At 44.2% G+C, this 18,642-nt stretch overlaps 1 protein-coding gene across 1 annotated transcript in view; it reads left to right on the forward strand.

Annotated features, from left to right (window-relative positions):
• The window catches only part of ITPKB (inositol-trisphosphate 3-kinase B), an 82,966-nt gene that overhangs the window by 61,597 nt on the left and 2,727 nt on the right, over positions 1-18,642 (forward strand). Inside the window, exons 3-7 of the mRNA XM_083604486.1 lie at positions 6,443-6,542; positions 7,431-7,644; positions 11,665-11,869; positions 14,098-14,199; positions 17,781-17,852. Coding sequence (XP_083460612.1) covers positions 6,443-6,542; positions 7,431-7,644; positions 11,665-11,869; positions 14,098-14,199; positions 17,781-17,852 — 693 coding nt within the window. The remainder of the gene's footprint in view (positions 1-6,442; positions 6,543-7,430; positions 7,645-11,664; positions 11,870-14,097; positions 14,200-17,780; positions 17,853-18,642) is intronic.

Consider the following 18,642-nt stretch of genomic DNA (forward strand, 5'->3'; position numbering starts at 1 on the left):
TTTCATAGCCATGATTGACTGTAAATTGTCCATGGTGAATTCCCAAGCACACTGCTCCCTTATGTATGAACTTAACCTCTCTGTAATAGAGAATTGCACACCGCTCCCTTATGTATGAACTTAAACTGTCTGTAATAGAGAATTGCTTCCTTGTGGCTTTCCAGCATAGCTGAAGATGACATGAGAAGCTCAGCCGCAACATAAGGAGATTATAGCATTACAAGAGAAGCAAGTCATAAACTCCTTGGAGCTGTTCCAGGAACAAAACTAGCTAATTTGGGATCCCCAAATCCAAGCAAAAATTCAGAAGGGAGAAAGTTCATAAGCTTCCTTGTTTATGAATGAGGAACACACAGGGATAGCAAACGTGTGTTTTAGTTCACAATCTTGCTGCATTGATTTGGTTGAAATGCACAGTTCCCTTTTATAGGGATGCAATAGATGAATTCCGCATGAAGCCACAGTAGCCCAACAGCTTCGTGATGGAGGGCTGTATGAAAGGCTGACCTAGAGGCTCCCTCCAGGTGTCTTTTTTAATGTGCATTCATGATCATTTGCAGTTATGATGCTATCGGTTTGCAGCTATGATGCTATAACTGATGCTATGCAGTTATGATGCACATGGCCCTGTATTCAACAGTGTTTTGCACCTGTGGTGGACATGCGGCCATTTCCAGTCAGAGTGTGTGCCCCATGCTGTCCTGCTGAAATCCTGCATGCTTTTTTATGCCACAGACGTTCCATGGGGGGAGGGGTCATCTGCCCTGCTTTTGTTGAATTACGATACAAGAGCACCCCTCCAGACAGCAATAATGCAGTAACATTGGCGAAGTGTTGCAGAACAACTAATAAAGCAGAATGGTGTGTGGATAGTCCAGTATAAATACACTACTAATGCACTATTATTGCATCGGTGACATGTTGCAGAATGCACCTGCAAAGAAATGCCCAGGGCAGGATTCAACTAATGAGTCACATCGGTGCAAGCCTGTACGAAATGCTTTATCTCCTTCTCTCCCCCCCCATGCCCCCGAAATTGGTTCGGGGTGTCAGGAAAACCCCCAGAACCCCCAGAAGAGTGCACAGGTAGAGGAGAAGGGGGATTGTTCTGTCTGACAAGCTGAAACGCCTTACACGGATGCAACAATCAGAAAAGCATGGCACTGAATTCTTCCCCTGGAGGCAGCCCTTAAGAACTCAGACTTAAGAAAACTCAGCACAATTCATTGGTTGGTGAAGCAAAACACCCTCTTCTTGCTAGAGAACTGTGTCAACTGCCATGTAAGCCTGAGCCTTGAAGAAGCAAAAGTTTCATCCTATTGTTGTTCATAATATCCCCCGATGGAAAGCCCCTAAGTTCAAAATCCATTAAGATCTGGTCTTTTCTTTTGAGGAAACTTGATAGCCACTCATTGAATCTGGCCCTGTTTGATAATATGGGTGTACCCTTTTGGCTCATCACAACCATTATATAAAAGTTGACCTTTCTTGTGTGCAGGCCACTGCCTTAAAAATCCTTCAGTGTGGCAGCAGCATATGCTGAAATGTTAACATTTAAGGACTCCTTATCTGTGCATTGCCCAATTGTGTGCGCACAATGCCGCTGTTCCCAGGGAATGAGCTCTGGTGTGCATATGTCACACACAATTGGGCGACGCACAGATAAGAAATCCTTAAATGTTACTCTTCCACACATAGTTCTGCTGTGGGAAAGAGTTTTTCAGTGTCCTGCACACAAAGATCCCATTCATCCCCCACCCCCATCTTTTAACACATGTGTAATGGCTTTAGGGGTTGCTTGTGTGTAAGTTGCCGCCGCTCTGGGCTAGGTTGGCTGGTTAAACCATTTCTCGCTGGACAGCCATCCACTCCGTGGCTGTTCAGTCGCTGGCAGAATCCGTCAGTGGGTGTTTCTTAAACCTTTTCCAACATAAAAGTTGTTTGACGCCCAGTCTCCTCCTACTCTCCCTGCGCGGAAGTCTTCTGCGCAGGGAGGGCGTGGGTAGCAGAGGACCTGTGCTCTCCCCGCTGGTGTCCAGTGAAGAGTCCCGGAGCCTGCTCTCTGCTTCCCCCATTGGCCCCCCTCTATCCCTGGTGTTGCGCTGATTTTCTTCCCCAACAGGAGACCTGCCTCTCTCCCTGCTTGGCCCCTCTCCAGCATCGCTGTGGAGCCTCGCCTCCTCCTCTAGTTCCGATGGCAGTTCCCTGACAACATAGTTTGTAGAGTTTCCCAACATAGGTATCACTAGGACTCTTAACTCATCATTGGGGCATTATTAACTTCGAATGGGAAGGGCTGGTTTTGCAAGGAGTCTGCTTACAATATTGTTTAGGAAACGTACCGTGATGGTTTGTGTACTATCCTTGACGTAGCTTTGCTTCATTTCAGTCTGGCTTTGAAGTGCTTCAAGGTTTTCTCTTGCTATATGATTGCTAACCACCGAGGAAACAAAACCTTGGCTCCAGAACAGTTACTGCTCTGGCAGTCACTTTTATCCTGGGACTGAGTGACTTATGTTTGTGTTTTTGTAGGAGGATTCCTCTGCTGGGCAAGTTGAGTCTTATTGATGTGAAGCCCAAATTCCCTTGGAGACTCTCCTTTGAGAATTTTTTTTTTTTTTTACATCAGTCAAAGCAAAGGGCTGCTTAAATAACAAAACAAAACAAAAAAGCAAAAGGGGAATCCAACTGTGCTCTCTGCCAGCATAGAACAAAAGAGCCAAAGTACAGTGCTCCTGGCAGTCTTCTTGGAAACACACATGTTGGTCTAGGCAGATGCCTTCAGAAACATTTGACAGCAATTTGGCAAGGCTGCAACTTTTGACTAAACCTGGACTTGGTAGAGGGAAAGGAGAGGCTGCTGACAAGTTGCCAGTTTGGTTCTGTAAAAGAACCCCATTGCTAGGCTGATCTCCCCTGGTCCTGCCATCGCTACTCCTAAATGTTTATGGGCACATTTCAGGTGGTCCCATGTGCACAAGGACCAGGAGACTGCAAGGTCCTGTGGAAGGTTGTGACACATGCATAGATAATGCCCTTTGATTCAATATTATTTGCTCCTTGAGTCTAAACGGCTTGGGTTCTGAAGTAAGTTCACTTAAGAAAGCTCACAGAAGGAAAAAATAGCCTGCCCTCTTCTCCCAGTGTGAGTGTAGTGTAGCCAGTGTGGTGTAGTGGTTAAGAGCAGTCAACTCGTAATCTGGTGAACCGGGTTTGCGTCTCCACTCCTCACATGCAGCTGCTGGGTGACCTTGGGCTAGTCACACTTCTCTGAAGTCTCTCAGCCTCGCTCACCTCACAGAGTGCTTGTTGTGGGGGAGGAAGGGAAAGGAGATTGTTAGCCGCTTTGAGACTCCTTAGGGTAGTGATAAAGTGGGATATCAAGTCCAAACTCCTCCTCCTCCTCCCTCCTTTGCTCCAAACAGCCCCTCCTAAATAATGTGGGCTGATGGAGAAGGATAGAGTTGCTCAGAACTGGGCAAATTTTGGGTGATTCTCCTCTTCTTTGCCAAGAGCACTCCAAATTGTTGTGTGGAGTCTCGTGACTCCAGGGAGACGCTTTTCCAGGGGCACAGGTGGTTGTGGCAGGAGGAGAGGGGATGGAAAACTTTCCTTCTGTAAACTTTGCTAACTTGGTACCTGACCCTACGTAGTTGGTTGGTTTTTAAAAAAAACTTTGAATAACTGTGGGACCGACTTCCAAGTACCGTATTTTTCGCTCTATAACACGCACCCAACCATAACACGCACGTAGTTTTTAGAGGAGGAAAATCCGTAGGCATGCCACCCGTAGGCATTCCCTCCATAACACGCACAGACATTTCCCCTTACTTTCTAGGAGGAAAAAAGTGAGTGTTATGGTGCAAATTAATAGGATTGAACTATGCATGTCGCTCCAGAGATTAAATTAAAACCAGGGAAACCTGTGGAGAGTTCTTCTCTGTCCTCTGCAATGTGGCCAAAAAAATGAGATAAAATTGAATTGCTTCCCCTCTTCCCCTCTCTTTCTCACTCACACTGCAACAAGCTAGGGAGCGAATGAACTATTCAGATGCCGAAAGAGCAACATCCATAGGAAGAATACATGGTTTTGATTGGCTTAGGCTGGGCTGTCATAGGCCTGAAAATGTATAAATATGGTTGTGAGTGACAGGAGAAAGACTGAACTGTGGGTCTGGGGGGTTTGTGGGGGACAGAATCATGGCAGGGCTATGTTCCACTTTGCCCGTAAGAGGAGACTCCCCTGAAGCGAGCTTTACGCCCAGCTAAGTCTGTGCAGTATAGGATTGCAATCTTAATTTCCAGTTATTACCATCCCATGATTTCATACTTGTAACCTTTAACTCAACATCTCTGTTTAAAGGGGGGGGGGGAGAAATCTGCCCTTTTACTCTTCATCTTGCTAAAATTAGGACAGAAAAAGCTAATCAGTTAAAAATATCTTGGGCATGCACCTTTTATGGTTGCAAGGAACCGTTACACACCACCTAAAATTAATTGCAACTTTTGTTAATATTAAGACTGTCTAGTTTCTTTTTAAATATATGTTTTGTTGCAAATATAACAGAAAGAAAAAAGAAAGAAACGACGTCAGCTCACACTAACAGTAAGAATAATCCATCAATCCTAATTCAAACATGCAGAGTCCATATGTCCAAATAGATATCCAGAAGAGATTGATTGATGATTACAAGATATATGTTCAAATGTAGCAAGGGCAGTAAGATGTTCAGCCTCTTGAGAAATGAATGGTGGGTATTTTTTATCCTTCCAAGTTTGAACTATATGTCTCTTTCACTGTCTATCTGATAGTCGTCATCCCCAATCACAGGAGTATAATTTAAAACTTTATTTTATTTTATTCCTGTTTTCTGTTACCAAGGAAATGCTTTTTCTCCCTGTCCAATAGCATTCGAACTTGTGGACATCCAATGAAGGTGATATTGAAAGATTTGAGGCAGATAAAAGAAAGTACTTCTTCATGCAGCGCATAGCCCTATTCTGCCTCCCCCCACCCCGCCGTACCCCAAATTGGGCTCATGTGCACACATGAGAGACACAATCAAAGGTGAAATTGTTATCATTGTGGGTAGTACTTCCTCTGGTCAAAGTGACATTCAGAACTAATGGCGAAAGCAGATGTCTTTCTCAGGAGAACAAAAATAGGTTCCTGGATTCAGGGACATGTCAAAAACAAATGTCAAATACAAAAGGGCAGAGAATTTCTCAAGGGCGTGTGCACAGTAATTCAGTTCTTGCCTGAAGAGGAAGAGGTGAACACTCTTAAGTGTTCCTCCCCCCCCCCTTATTGTATTAATAGGACGGTGTCCTTTTCTTTTTGAAGCAAGCTGTTCTCTCTCTCATCTCTCTCATCTCTGTACATTCACACAGGAACAGGAAGTTGAATGAGTGTGTATGTATATAACACATTTCTGAAATTTTAACAGGGAGAAATGTAAAGTATTGCAAAAAAAATGGGCAAAAAAAAAATGAGAGGCACAAATACAAGATGGGTGACACCTGGCTTGAGAGCAGTACATGTGAAAAGGATCTAGGAGTCTTGGTTGACCACAAACTTGACATGAGCCAACAGTGTGACGCGGCAGCTAAAAAAGCCCATGCAATTCTGGGCTGCATCAATAGGAGTATAGCATCTAGATCAAGGGAAGTAATAGTGCCACTGTATTCTGCTCTGGTCAGACCTCACCTGGAGTACTGTGTCCAGTTCTGGGCACCACAGTTCAAGAAGGACACTGACAAACTGGAACGTGTCCAGAGGAGGGCAACCAAAATGGTCAAAGGCCTGGAAACGATGCCTTATGAGGAACGGCTAAGGGAGCTGGGCATGTTTAGCCTGGAGAAGAGGAGGTTAAGGGGTGATATGATAGCCATGTTCAAATATATAAAAGGATGTCACATAGAGGAGGGAGAAAGGTTGTTTTCTGCTGCTCCAGAGAAGCGGACACGGAGCAATGGATCCAAACTACAAGAAAGAAGATTCCACCTAAACATTAGGAAGAACTTCCTGACAGTAAGAGCTGTTCGACAGTGGAATTTGCTGCCAAGGAGTGTGGTGGAGTCTCCTTCTTTGGAGGTATTTAAGCAGAGGCTTGACAACCATATGTCAGGAGTGCTCTGATGGTGTTTCCTGCTTGGCAGGGGGTTGGACTCGATGGCCCTTGTGGTCTCTTCCAATTCTATGATTCTATGAAAGGCTGACCGTCTGTACATATCTTCAACGGTGGGGCACACAACAGATGATTGGTCAATCCTTGGATTATTTAGCTGCTTATAGCTGCTTATTGTAACATAGACTTAGTGTCCTGCCTCAGCTTGTTCCTCAGCAGTATTTCCCCTTTCACATTTAACCACTTTCTCTAGCTCAGATATTACTGGGATTACAGTTTGCATGAACTACTTAATTATTTTTCACCCTTTCTAGAGCAAGTCATGGCGGAAGATCAAGAACATGGTGCACTGGTCTCCTTTCGTCATGTCCTTCAAGAAGAAATACCCTTGGATCCAGCTAGCAGGGCACGCAGGTACAGAAGATTTACGTTGTGCTGTGTAATCTCAAAGGGAAACTCCCGCCTAATAAAGAGAAAGTGTTTCGGAAGTCTCTTGGTGGATTTAAGATAATTAGCTACCTTAACACAAATTGTTTCTGGAAATGGAAACATAAGTGCTTGCGCTAGGTCGTCTCTATGGGGGTGGCTTGAGCCAAATGCTAGGGTGTGTACAAACCTCGGGAAATCTGTGGCACCTGTAATAGATGGCCCAAGGATGAATGCTAATGTCTGAGCCACAGAAAAAGGACACATAACTTCTGCCACCAAAATGCTCTGATGTCCTTGCCAGAGCAAGTCTTTGCTCCGAAACGAACAGTGTTTGAAATCTGTTGGGATCCAGTCCAGGCCAACACTCTTCTCTTATTTAGAACAGCCTGACTATATATCCCTGGCAGATGGTTGTCAACCTTGCCTTGAAAACCCTCAAGGAGGCTTATTCCACTGTTGAGTTGGCTTTAGAATGGAGAAATTCACCTAGAGTTTTAACCTAGGAACCAGACTTCCCTGCTGTTTCCCAGGCTTTCCAGTTGCCTAGCCTTTCAGCCTGATGTTTAAGGGCACACTAAAGATAACCTGAAAGTTTTCCATTATGTATTAGCACTTGCATATCTGAGCATCTTCTAGCACCACACCCTTTTGAACATGTGCACATGCATGTGCCCCTGAATGATCTGGAGTTGCTAACTAGGATCTTTTTTGAAGTAAACATGACTGCGTTGTGCCTGGAAATACTATTTGACGCCACTGCACTTAACCATTTTGTTAGAGGCAGGGAACAAGTGAAACCTTTTCTGTGTGAAGCCTTTTCTGTACCCAGTGGAAAACTCAATGTTATCCTTTGCTTTTTGTTCTGTTTCTCAGGTAGCTTCAAAGCTGCAGCTAATGGGAGGATACTGAAGAAGCACTGCGAGTCTGAACAGCGCTGCTTGGACCGCTTGATGAATGATGTCCTTAAGCCATATGTTCCTGCCTACCATGGGGACATAGTGAAAGATGGGGAGCGTTACAATCAGATGGAAGATCTCCTGGCTGACTTTGACTCTCCCTGTGTCATGGATTGCAAGATGGGAGTCAGGTCAGTTTTCCTTGGTAGCTAAGGGCACCACCTGCCTCTTCTCCAGCTTCATCCAGTAACAACAGAAGCATGATTTCATCTTGCAGTGCCTAATGCCTTTCTGCTCCCCCATGGGAGGCAGGAAAATGCTGAGCATGAGGTCATCATGCCACACATTTCTTTTACTGCATTTACGTGGAAGATGGCGGCAGCCATGCATCTCCATAATACCTAGCTAGGCTCTAAGGGTGAAGCCTTTTCCCAGCCATTTGGGTGGATGGATTTAAGGTAGAAAGAAAGGCTGGTTTTAAATTGCTGTATCACTTTGAAACCAAACCCCCATACTTCATATGTTTCCTAAAAAATGGTGCAGATCTGACCACTAAGCCAAGCTTAGGCAGGACTGTTCCAATGCATTTTGCCGCCTGACGGCAGATCCGCTTAGGGCACCCTGTCTCCGCACCAGGTCAGAATGCACGATACCGCGATATTGTTTTGGCATTTGAGGCAGAAAATCCCACAAATAGCTCTCCCGCTAATTGTCAGTAAAAATACAAAAGTAATAAATAAAATAACTTTCCCTAATGGCAGGGCTTCCTCTGTCTTCTAGGCCTTTTGGCTCAGAAGTGAGTATAGTAATAAAGATGTCCTTAGAAGACCGTACTTTTCAGTTGAATAGTGTTATGTGGGTAAGCTGTAAATTGGGAGCAGAGGGTGAATACTGTGCAGTCCTCACCCAAGGTTATTTAAACCAGGTTGGCTGTGGGAATTCCTGATAAGCTGGGCTATATCATGTCTGTCAGGTTATTTTCATAAACTAAAATGTATAATTCTGCCATTCAGTCTCAAATTCCTCCTGAACATGACCATGACAAAATGCAAAAGAGGTCTCCTCCACCTCCTCCTCCTCCTTCTTCTTATTAAAAATTAATTTAAGTGTGGGAGATTAAAATGAAAGTCTTGATGTTTACCTGTGAAGAAAACGTCTTCAGTGAGCCACACATCTGAAGAAACTTTAGCTGAAGTGGCAGTTTAGATACTGAGCCACCCTCTTCCCAGCCCCCTTTCCAGGATAAAGAAATTCACTGTCCGGTGTCATCGTGAGTTTACTCGTTGTGAGGAAAAATGCTGTTTGCTCTGTTTGGCTTGGAATCTGTTTGCGCTGAGGGAAAGCAAAGTTCAAATTAACTGCATGAACAAATGGAAAAACATTCTAACCCCCAAAAAAGTACATCCTTGTTCAAGGAGATAGCGGAAGATTTTTGCCTCACAGTTTGTTTGACCTAGAAGCAACTTGTAGGTCTGCTATACAAGAGTGTATTAGCACAGTACTTTGAAACTGGTGGCAACTGAACAGAAACTTGAATTCTTTCTGAGAACCCTTGGCCGACTAATTCAAACTGGAGCCAAAATGCTTCATTAATGGTACAAAGGATACCTTTTTAATATACAAACAGCAGCAAAGAGTCAGACAAGATTATTATGGCAGGAAATGGGTGATGCCAGAGGCAATAATAATAATAATAATAATAATAATAATAATAATACACCACCCATCTGTCTGGGTTGCCCCAGCCACTTTGGACGGCTTCTACCAAATATAAAAATATAATAAAACATCAAACATTAACAGCTTCCCTATACAGGGCTGCCTTCACATGCACACAATTCTCCATTCAGACAAATATGAGGCAGTATTACTGGTCAAGGGCAGAGTCTAGCAGTTGAGAGCATGGAGTCAATGAGGGGTGTGACCTGGGGACGGGGAGGGCCTAGGAGAGTCCACAGAATTAGATTGAGAGGCTCCCTATCCAATCCATGACATAAGATTTCACGGATTAAGGTCTACTTCAGTTTATGCCAAAGTTCAGTGACTTGGTATATTGTGGAGGGAAGAGGGGGTGATCTGGAACTGGAGATTACACCTGTTGGTGATAACTCTGGCTAGTATTCAAAGAAATATAGCCTCTCGTTGTATATACTGAATAAGCTCTGTTGTGTGGCACGTGGAATGCTGAGAAGAAATGAGTCAGCTTTGGAATTTTATTTCAAATATTGGTTGCTGGGTTTTTAACATTATTAGTCACAAATTGCTCAGCTGAGTGTTCATTTTCTCAGTTTTCTCAGATATTAAAAAACCCAACAGAACAACTATGCAACAAGACAGGTTTGGATGCCTTATCTCTACTAAGTATAGAAACAGATGTGTTATGTAAGATTAGTTTTGAGGAACTGATCAAAGACTTTGCAATTAGAAAAAGGAGAGGTTTTTTTCAAATATAAGGTGGAAGTATACAAAAAACCCCACCACATTATTTTCTATCTTATTGCAGGTTTTGTTTCATTTCAAAAAATGCAATTTTATTTTATGGTTTATTGTTGTTTATATTTTAAATTAGATATATACATGGAGGCACCAAAAAACCTGTGTGCTTAGGGTCTTAATCTAGCCCTGCCCACCACACTCGCCTCTCTGGCTTGTATGAAACATTTGGAATATGGTTTTATATCTGACACTCCTCTTGTTCAGAAGGCCTACAGGCAACCGTTCGGCCTTCCCCTTCTTCCGAGACACAAAACCTGCTGCAAAGTGCTTAGTAACTTTCATGGCTGGGAGCAGATTTGCATTAAAGTCTGGATATGCGTTTGGCTCCTGTAATGGTTCTAGGGGTTGCTCGTGCGTAAGCCGGTGCAAACACCTGGCTGGGTTGCCTAAGTGAACCTTTTCTGTCCGGACAGCCACTCACCCGTGGCTGCCTCAATCGCTGGCATAATCCGTCAGTGGGCATTTCTTAAACTTCTTCCAGCAAAGAAGCTCTTTGACGCCTAGTCTCCTCCTAGGGCGTAGGCAGCGGAGGACCCCTACTCTCCCCGCTGGTCCCCGGCAAGGAGTCATGGGACCACCTCGCCGCTTCCCCCATCTGCCCCCCTTCTCCACTGGTGCTATGCTGATTCTCTTCCCCAGAAGATGGGCTGCCTCTCCCAATCCCGGGACGCTCTCTGGAATCTCTCTGGATTTTGCTCTCTCCCTCCGGCACTGATGGCAGTTCCCTGACAGCTCCCAAATTTACTGACTACAAATCTGTAGTCAGCCTTATCTCTACTAAGTCAGCAGACGTTATTGGAGCCAGGAACTTAACATTTAGGCTTGTTTGGGGCAGCAAAAAAAGTAACTTGAGGAAGCGCTGCAGGGTGACTGGCATAAATTTTGCTGACCCAAGAGTGCCCCAGCCAGTGCCATTTCAAGCGGCTGTTACTAATAGAAAGCAGAGACCTCTAGTGGCCAGATGGGGAAGACATGCTTAGGAAAAGTGTCTTTTCTGAATCCTTTCCCCCCCCCATCACAAATGGAATTAAAAATCAGTAGGATCCCAGCATTTGACGAAGGCAATGGATGCACAGAGTGGCTCACTCATTACTTTTATCATCATAATGGGGGATGGCGATCAATATTAATACTGCCAAATTAATGCCCTCTGAGTGATTCACAATTCCAGGTGTCCCTTATATCTGGAAAGGATGCTGAATTGCAAACTGCTCATGAGAACTACCCACCTGTATAATTTATGGCCTTCTCATGCAGTTATTTTATCCTTTCATGGTTGCCTTACCACATGTTGTTTGAAAGAGAGGGCTGTGATCTTTATTCATGGTCACCTTCCATAAACGTTGTTAAATACATGTGTTTGGTTTCCAGAATATAAAGTGTTTGAGCAGTGCACTAGATCAGCCTTTGGCCTGATCCAGGGCAGAGACTGCTCTTAAGTTCTTAGCTCAAATCGACACATGTATCAGTATTTCCATTCCAGATATTGCTCTTTCTAGGGTGTTTTGCCCTAGTTAGTTGCAATTTTCTACCACTGTGTCTTGGTAGGAGATTAACTAGCAGTACGTGGAAGGTTTCTGACATCGCTTTGAGGTTTCTGGAAATCCTAGAGGATCAAAATATGAGAGAGGCCGAAAACTTGCCCCCCCCCCAGGTGGCTGTGATAGATAAGTTTCCGAAGATGGTGAGAGTAACACTTAATGTCCTCTCTGCAGAACCTACTTGGAGGAAGAACTAACAAAGGCCAGGAAGAAGCCAAGCTTACGGAAGGACATGTATCAAAAGATGATTGAAGTGGATCCGGAGGCTCCGACTGAGGAGGAGAACACCCAGCGTGCCGTAACCAAGCCCCGATACATGCAGTGGAGGGAAACAATAAGTTCTACAGCGACTCTCGGATTCAGGATTGAAGGAATCAAGGTGAGGGTTTCGAATCTATCCGGTGTATAACAGAGATAATAGGTGGAATATTTCCTGAGAAAGGTGCTTGCCGGGAGTTCTGCCTTTGTCAATAGAATTCCTGATATACTGCAACTGAATCCGCAGCTAAACGAGATGTTTAAGCAGTTTTGCAGAGTGCATTGTAATGAAGTTCTAGTTCCACCAAGGTCAAACGAGATATTTCACTGTCAAGCTGAAATGGCAGTCTTTGAATGTACATTGTAGAGAGTGCATGGGAGAAGAAAGAGCTGTGAGTCAAGTTTTTGCACACTGAATAGAGATATACTTTAACTATATAAAATGGTGTATAAATTAAATTTTTAAAAATGAAAATCCTGTAATCCCTTTATTGAGGCATAACCCTTTCTCCTCCCTATGTATGAACAACCTAAGTAGATACAGATAGGTGGACAAAGATAGAAGGCACCTGCCATAGTTCCTGCTGCCTGCCATTTTAATTGCTATCAGCCAATAAATAAATATTATGCATGCATGGAGCTTTGCCACGTTGGTTTATGTAAGGTTGCAAAGTTATTCTTTAGGCAGGTTGCTTTGCCGATGGAAGTGAGCAAACTTGTGAACAGAAGAAGCAGAAGGTTGTGTGCCAGCCGAAAAAAAGAAAAAAGAAAAGAAAAAGCCTTAAGAAGTTCTGTTTGGATGCAAGTGGCCAGTTTTGTTTTGAGGCTCGGTTTTCCTGTAGCCTCTAGCCCTACAGCATTCCCCGGATATCCGAGCAGTTATGGGAGCTTGGTGATGCATGGCTCACCCCATGGCTGGAGGCCGCAGGCATTACCACACTCTTACAGCTGCTTGGATATCTGGGGAAGCAGGAGAAATGAATTGGAATGAAAACATAGCACCCTTTTGCGACTTTCAGCTGAGTCCGTGGCTGGAGGCTTCAGATACCAGCTCTCAATACAGCTAGGCTGCCAGACAGGAAGTCTTAAAGCAGCCACAAAGCAGTAAATAGCTGTCTGATTCCACACTGCACAAGTTGTTGTTGTTTTAAAAAAAACATGTTGTTAAATTGTCCCCTGGCACTACAGTATGCATTCATGGATGTCAGGTTCTGAACATGTGCTGAAATGAGAACCATGGGTGCAAAAGGGTGCTGTGTCTTCATTCTGTCTGATTCTAAACAAACCACATAAAGGTAAAGGTAAAGGTACCTACCCCTGCCCGTACGGGCCAGTCGTGTCCGACTCTAAGGTTGCACACCCATCTCACTTAAGAGGCCGGGGGCCAGCGCTGTCCAGAGACACTTCTGGGTCACGTGGCCAGCGTGACGAAGCTGCTGTGGCGAGCCAGCACCAGCGCAGCACACGGAAACGCCGTTTACCTTCCCGCTATAAAGCGGTACCTATTTATCTACTTGCACTTAAGAGTGCTTTTGAACTGCTAGGTAGGCAGGAGCTGGGACTGAACGACGGGAGCTCACTCCACCGTGGGGATTCGAACCGCCGACCATACGATCGGCAAGTCCTAGGCACTGAGGTTTTACCCACAGCACCACCCGCGTCCCAAACAAACCACATGGACTTGCTCAAATTAGTACTTGAATTGTGCTGGCTTATAGAATCGTAGGGTTGGGAAAGATCCCCAAGGGATATTAATCCAAACCTCTGCAATGCAGGAATCACAGCTAAAGATTCCAACCTCTGCTTAGAAACCTTCCAAGGTAGTCCATTCTGCTTTGAATTACTGTAGTCTCCTCTTTGCAGAATACTAAAAGATGTGGGCTAATTTATATGTTTAGAGGTGTTTGCAAACCCTGTGGATTTCAAGGAGTTTGGTTAGTAGTGCTGGGAAAGGTTCATGCCTGAGATGAATTGATCATCAGCCTCTGTGTAGCACAGATCTTTATACTTGCAAACCATTTCACATGTTGACATGTGGGACAAAGGGCTGGACTGGACAATTCAGATCCCTTCCTGTAATTTCCACGGCTGAAGAAAGAATAATGTATTGTGTTCAAAAGTTGCAAATACCCCCAACCCCTCAAAATAAAACCAATCTCAAGTCTTCTCTGGACAGTCTGCAAGTCATTCAACCCCCACCCCATGGCTGTTATTTAAACGATGGCCATCTTGTACCTTTGCCCTGTTGTAGGTTATTCCACATCCTGTTTAATGAACGGCAAAGCTGTCTGTTGACACAAATGCATTCTTCTGAGTAATAGCCTTGGATTTCGTCATTGCTTTTTGCAGAAGGAAGATGGCACCGTGAACAGGGATTTCAAGAAGACCAGGACAAAGGAACAAGTCATGGAGGCCTTCAGAGAATTTACGAAAGGAAATCGTAACGTTCTGGTGAGTCGCTGCAGCTGGTTTCCTTATTAGTTTAGTACCCCAGGTTTCTTTAATATCCGCAGCTACATGCTAATGTGAAACCTGCTCTCTTTCCTCGGCAGTTTATGTTATGCATCCAGAAGATGCACAATATCTTAGCTAGTTCAGATTCTTGGTTAAGCTGGTCCAAATCCTGTCTGTAATGGAACACTGAAAATGGGATTCCTTGAATGCTAGGGAAGTAGAAAGTTTTTGTTTTTTATGAGGCCCACCTATCAGGCCTACACCCTTGACAGCGTCATCTTCTTTGCTAAGCACTTTGATGAAGGAAAGAGTCCTGGACTGGCTGTGGGTCATGTCAGGGGAAAGAAGCAAGAACTGTTGTCCTTCTCTCTGTCTGTCTGTCTGTCTGTCTGTCTCTCGCACTCTCACATACACACAAAGTTTAAACAGAAAGTTGGAAGTTTATGGTGCCTGGTTGGCAGCACAAGTGGGTCTATGAGTGTGGCAGTGACCATTGCCAGATATATGTATCAGCTAAACAAACTAGGGACCCACTCTCTTGGGGGGCCCCAAAAAATTAAAGGGGAAAAAACCTGGATGTATATTTCCAAAATATAAGATAAAAAACAAATCAAATAAAATCTACATACAGCAACAGTGTTTTGTGTTGTGCAATTATTTCACTATTAATATACTTCTTCTTAATTGTATTTCACTATTAATATACTTCTTCTTAATTGTATTTGAGTTAACAATTATTTTGATAAAATACATATTTTGTTATGTGCAAATGGCTTTGGATACCTATTAGGTCCATAAATTACCATATAGCATATATTCAACACAAAAAACAGCAAGAATTTGTTGTTGACAAAGGACAGCTGGACATATAAAGGGCCCTGTTACCTTCAGTAGCTTAGGGCCTCATCAAACCTAAATCCGGCCCCGGTAGTGACCCATTCTTAGTGGCTTTCCTGACAGCTGAAGGCATCTTTCCTTCAAGGCATAATGGAGAGAGCTCCAATGTTCAAACATGGTTACAAAACCTCTTCTATTTCACTACGAGAGACAAGGAAACTACAATCCTGTTGCTCTCACTCAATCTACCTACTGCTTTTTGGTCCAGAGGTGGGCACCTGCTGTAACAGTTGACAAATCTTCCTCCTTGGTGGTGGCTGGAGCTTGAAGGGGCAAGCGAACTGTTTAGAGAAGCCTGTCAGGGGACGAGGAAAGATTGATAGGTGTATCCATCTCACATAATTTTAGGCCACATGGGGTTGCTCATAAATTTCTAGTTACAAATGAAATGCAAGTACCCTCTGCAAACTGAAAAGATCACAAATACATGCAGGAGAAGGCCTTTTAGCTTGCAGTGAGCAACCCTGCACCATTACTGAATCCTGGAACAATGCCGTTGCTGAGGGAGGAGGAAAGGTGGGTGCATCTTGTGATTTGAGGAAAATGGCAACCCTTCCAAGTAAACTGTAGAGTTTTGTATACCTGGAAACTGCGCTGAAGCTCCCCACCTCTTTATTTCCTGGAAGCCAAGGGCTGGGAATCCCATCACCTCTCCTAAAGAGTTGATCCCGCACACACACCCAACCCTGTTGCTTGGTGAAATAGCTCTAAATATTTTGCACGATGTCACCCTGGTGGGTGACCTGATGGCAGGAAGTGGCAGGAACCCTGTTAGCTTCCTTTGACCTCGTCAGTAGATTTCAGTATTGTTGAGTATCGTGTCCGTCTGGGTTGTCATGCCAGGAACGGACCAGGAAAGTCCAGGATAATGGTGGTGCCAGTCCTTTCTGAAGGGAGAGACCCAGAAAGTGAAGCTAGAGGACTTCTGATTAGCCTTTGGAGTGTCTCATCTTGTCCTGATTTTAACAGCTACATGAAACCAGTGGGAAAAGTTGTATGAAGGTTTGAACTAAGTGCCTTCAATATGCAGGTGATGTACAGCTCCACCTCTCTCTCTCTCTCAACCTCCTATTACATGAGAATGAATGCATTTCTGCATTTTCTCTTCAAACCATCCAGTTGGGCAAGTGAGCTCAGTTTTAGATCCCACCACGTACAGTCTCAGACGAGCATCTCTGAACCTGGCTCTTTACCCATTGCAGGTTTGCAGAGAGAGTTTACAATGGATGGTAGTTAATGGGGGCTTCTTCTGGAGCCAATGAAGAAAGCTGCTACGTTGCTCACTGCTGAGCCATTCTGCTATGTGAATCATTTTGCTTGCAGTCCGGAAAGGTCTGGAAAAAAATTAAAAGTGAAATGGTTCTCGTGACCGTGACTCCTTACGTCGTGGTTGGGGGAACCTGTGACACACCAGCTAGTTACTCCTATCAGCCCCAGCCGGCGTGGCCAGTGGTCAGAGAAAAGGAACATCTGGAGAGCCCCCTGGTCTTCAGTCTTGGGTGACCAACCTGTAACACAGGCAGGAGAGATTGCCACATTTGTGGGAAGGTGCAGGGTAGTGTCTGGGTCTGTCTGCCCTCCTGCTTGCCTCTTTAATCCTGCCCTGTAGCCTCAGCCACTTCCAAGAAAAGCCACATGTACAGTATATGCCAGTATATGCACAGTAGTATTCCACTGTTTGCAGACCCAGGACCCAACTTCAATGCAAAACAAGCGTTTGGAGACTCTCTTAATATTTAAGCATATGTTGGTAAGATGGCAGTGCTGCTGTTGTGGCCCATCTCAGATCAGGCCAGGACCCAGTAGCTGAACACCAGTGCATGATAGCGTGGCATTTTGTGGGCTCTGGACCCTGCTTGTGTTTTACTTTACTTTTTTTCTTTTTTTACTGCTACTGCCTTTAAAACTTTTCACCTCCCCACCCAGTTGCTCATATAAAATTTTAACATAATTTTCAACATTCATTTAACACAATTTCATATCTTATACATTTTGACTTCCATCAATCACATCTGAAAATTTTCCAGTCTTTTTCACTTAATTTACATTTCTTAATTTCACTATTACTTTTAATTATCTTGACTAATAACTCTCTTCATAATCTTCCTTGCAATATTTCATATATTCCTCCTTACAAAACTTCTTGTAATCCTACTAGCGTAATCTGTTGCTTACAATTGCTTCTCAAATAATTCACATATTTATTACAGTCCTCTGAGAATCTCTGGTCCCGCAGGTTTCGAATCCTTCCTGTCATCTTATCTAATTCTGCATAGTCCATTAATTTCATCTGCCATTCTTCTTTTGTCGGTAATTCTTCTTGTTTCCATTTCTGGGCCCCAGCTGCTCTTATTCAGCCAGTTACTGAGAGGGGCAAAGGAACAGGGTTCTCTCGATAGCTGGCAGCGCTGTAAAGCGCTGGGAAGTCTGTGCTTGCTGCTTGGAAGTGCAGCTCACCCAGCTTGCAGTCCTGATACAGGAGCGGTTATTTAGCTTACAGGCAGAGGGTGTGTGTGTGTGTGTGTGTGTGTGTGTGTGTGTGCAAAACAAATTGCAACTCCTTCCGTTCAAACTATGTGAGGAATGTGCAGCCTCTTGCTAAGCAAGGTCAACGCTCAGAGACTGGGTGCTTCAGAAGTATTTTCAAAGCTCTTAAAAATGTTCTGTTCTTGCCACTACAGAACGGCTACCTTAACCGGTTGAAGGGAATCCGCGATACCTTGGAATTGTCACCATTCTTCAGGGGCCACGAGGTAAAAACTAAACCGCCTTTCTATGATCCCTTTTTTTAAAAAGGTTAGAACTCTGGTCAAAGCAAAGTTCGGTTTACCTAAACAAGTTAGCAGACTAGAATCTTTCCACAAGCTTTGGAATTGCATCACTATTTGATATTCAATAATTTGATGTTCATGGGGGGTGGGGTGGCAAACTATATGGGGACCATAGTGCAGGGGGAACATAACTGCAGCCCTGACCAGAACCACTTCTACCCAACCCCCTTGGTATTCACACTAAGTAGAATGCTCCCAGTGTGAATAGCAAGTGCAGGGCCCCCAATTTTGATCAGGGCTGGCGTTGAAGGGAGGAAACCCCCTCCCACCCCCACCCCATTATATTCCCAATCTGGCTTGCCCCCCCACCCCGGCTGCCATTTATGTGATGAAAAGTCCTGTGTGTCATTTGGTCCTGAAAGTCTGAATAAATGTGAGAAGTGACCAGGTTCTCTCCCTGACTAAGGACAGAAAGAGAGGGGATTTCGCCCCCAGTGCATTTGGGGAGCTTCTTATCCCTGGAGATTCAGGCCTTTCAGTTTTAGGCTGGCACTGGGTGGCAGAACTTATTTTAACTCTCCTAAAACTGCTGCTTAAAAATTGAATTTTTAACTGGGTTTGCGACTTGGGAGAGCGGATATTCAACAACTGCTTTTTTTTTAATTGTCAAAGAGAGTTTCTACTCCTCTCACATTGCATGTTTTAACTTCCCTGTGACCTTGAGAGCTAGCAGCCTTGTTTTCATATAACCTCAAGAGTGCTATAGACACAG

Source organism: Podarcis filfolensis (genome assembly GCF_964270895.1).
Source record: "Podarcis filfolensis genome assembly, chromosome: 3".
Lineage (NCBI taxonomy): Eukaryota > Metazoa > Chordata > Lepidosauria > Squamata > Lacertidae > Podarcis > Podarcis filfolensis.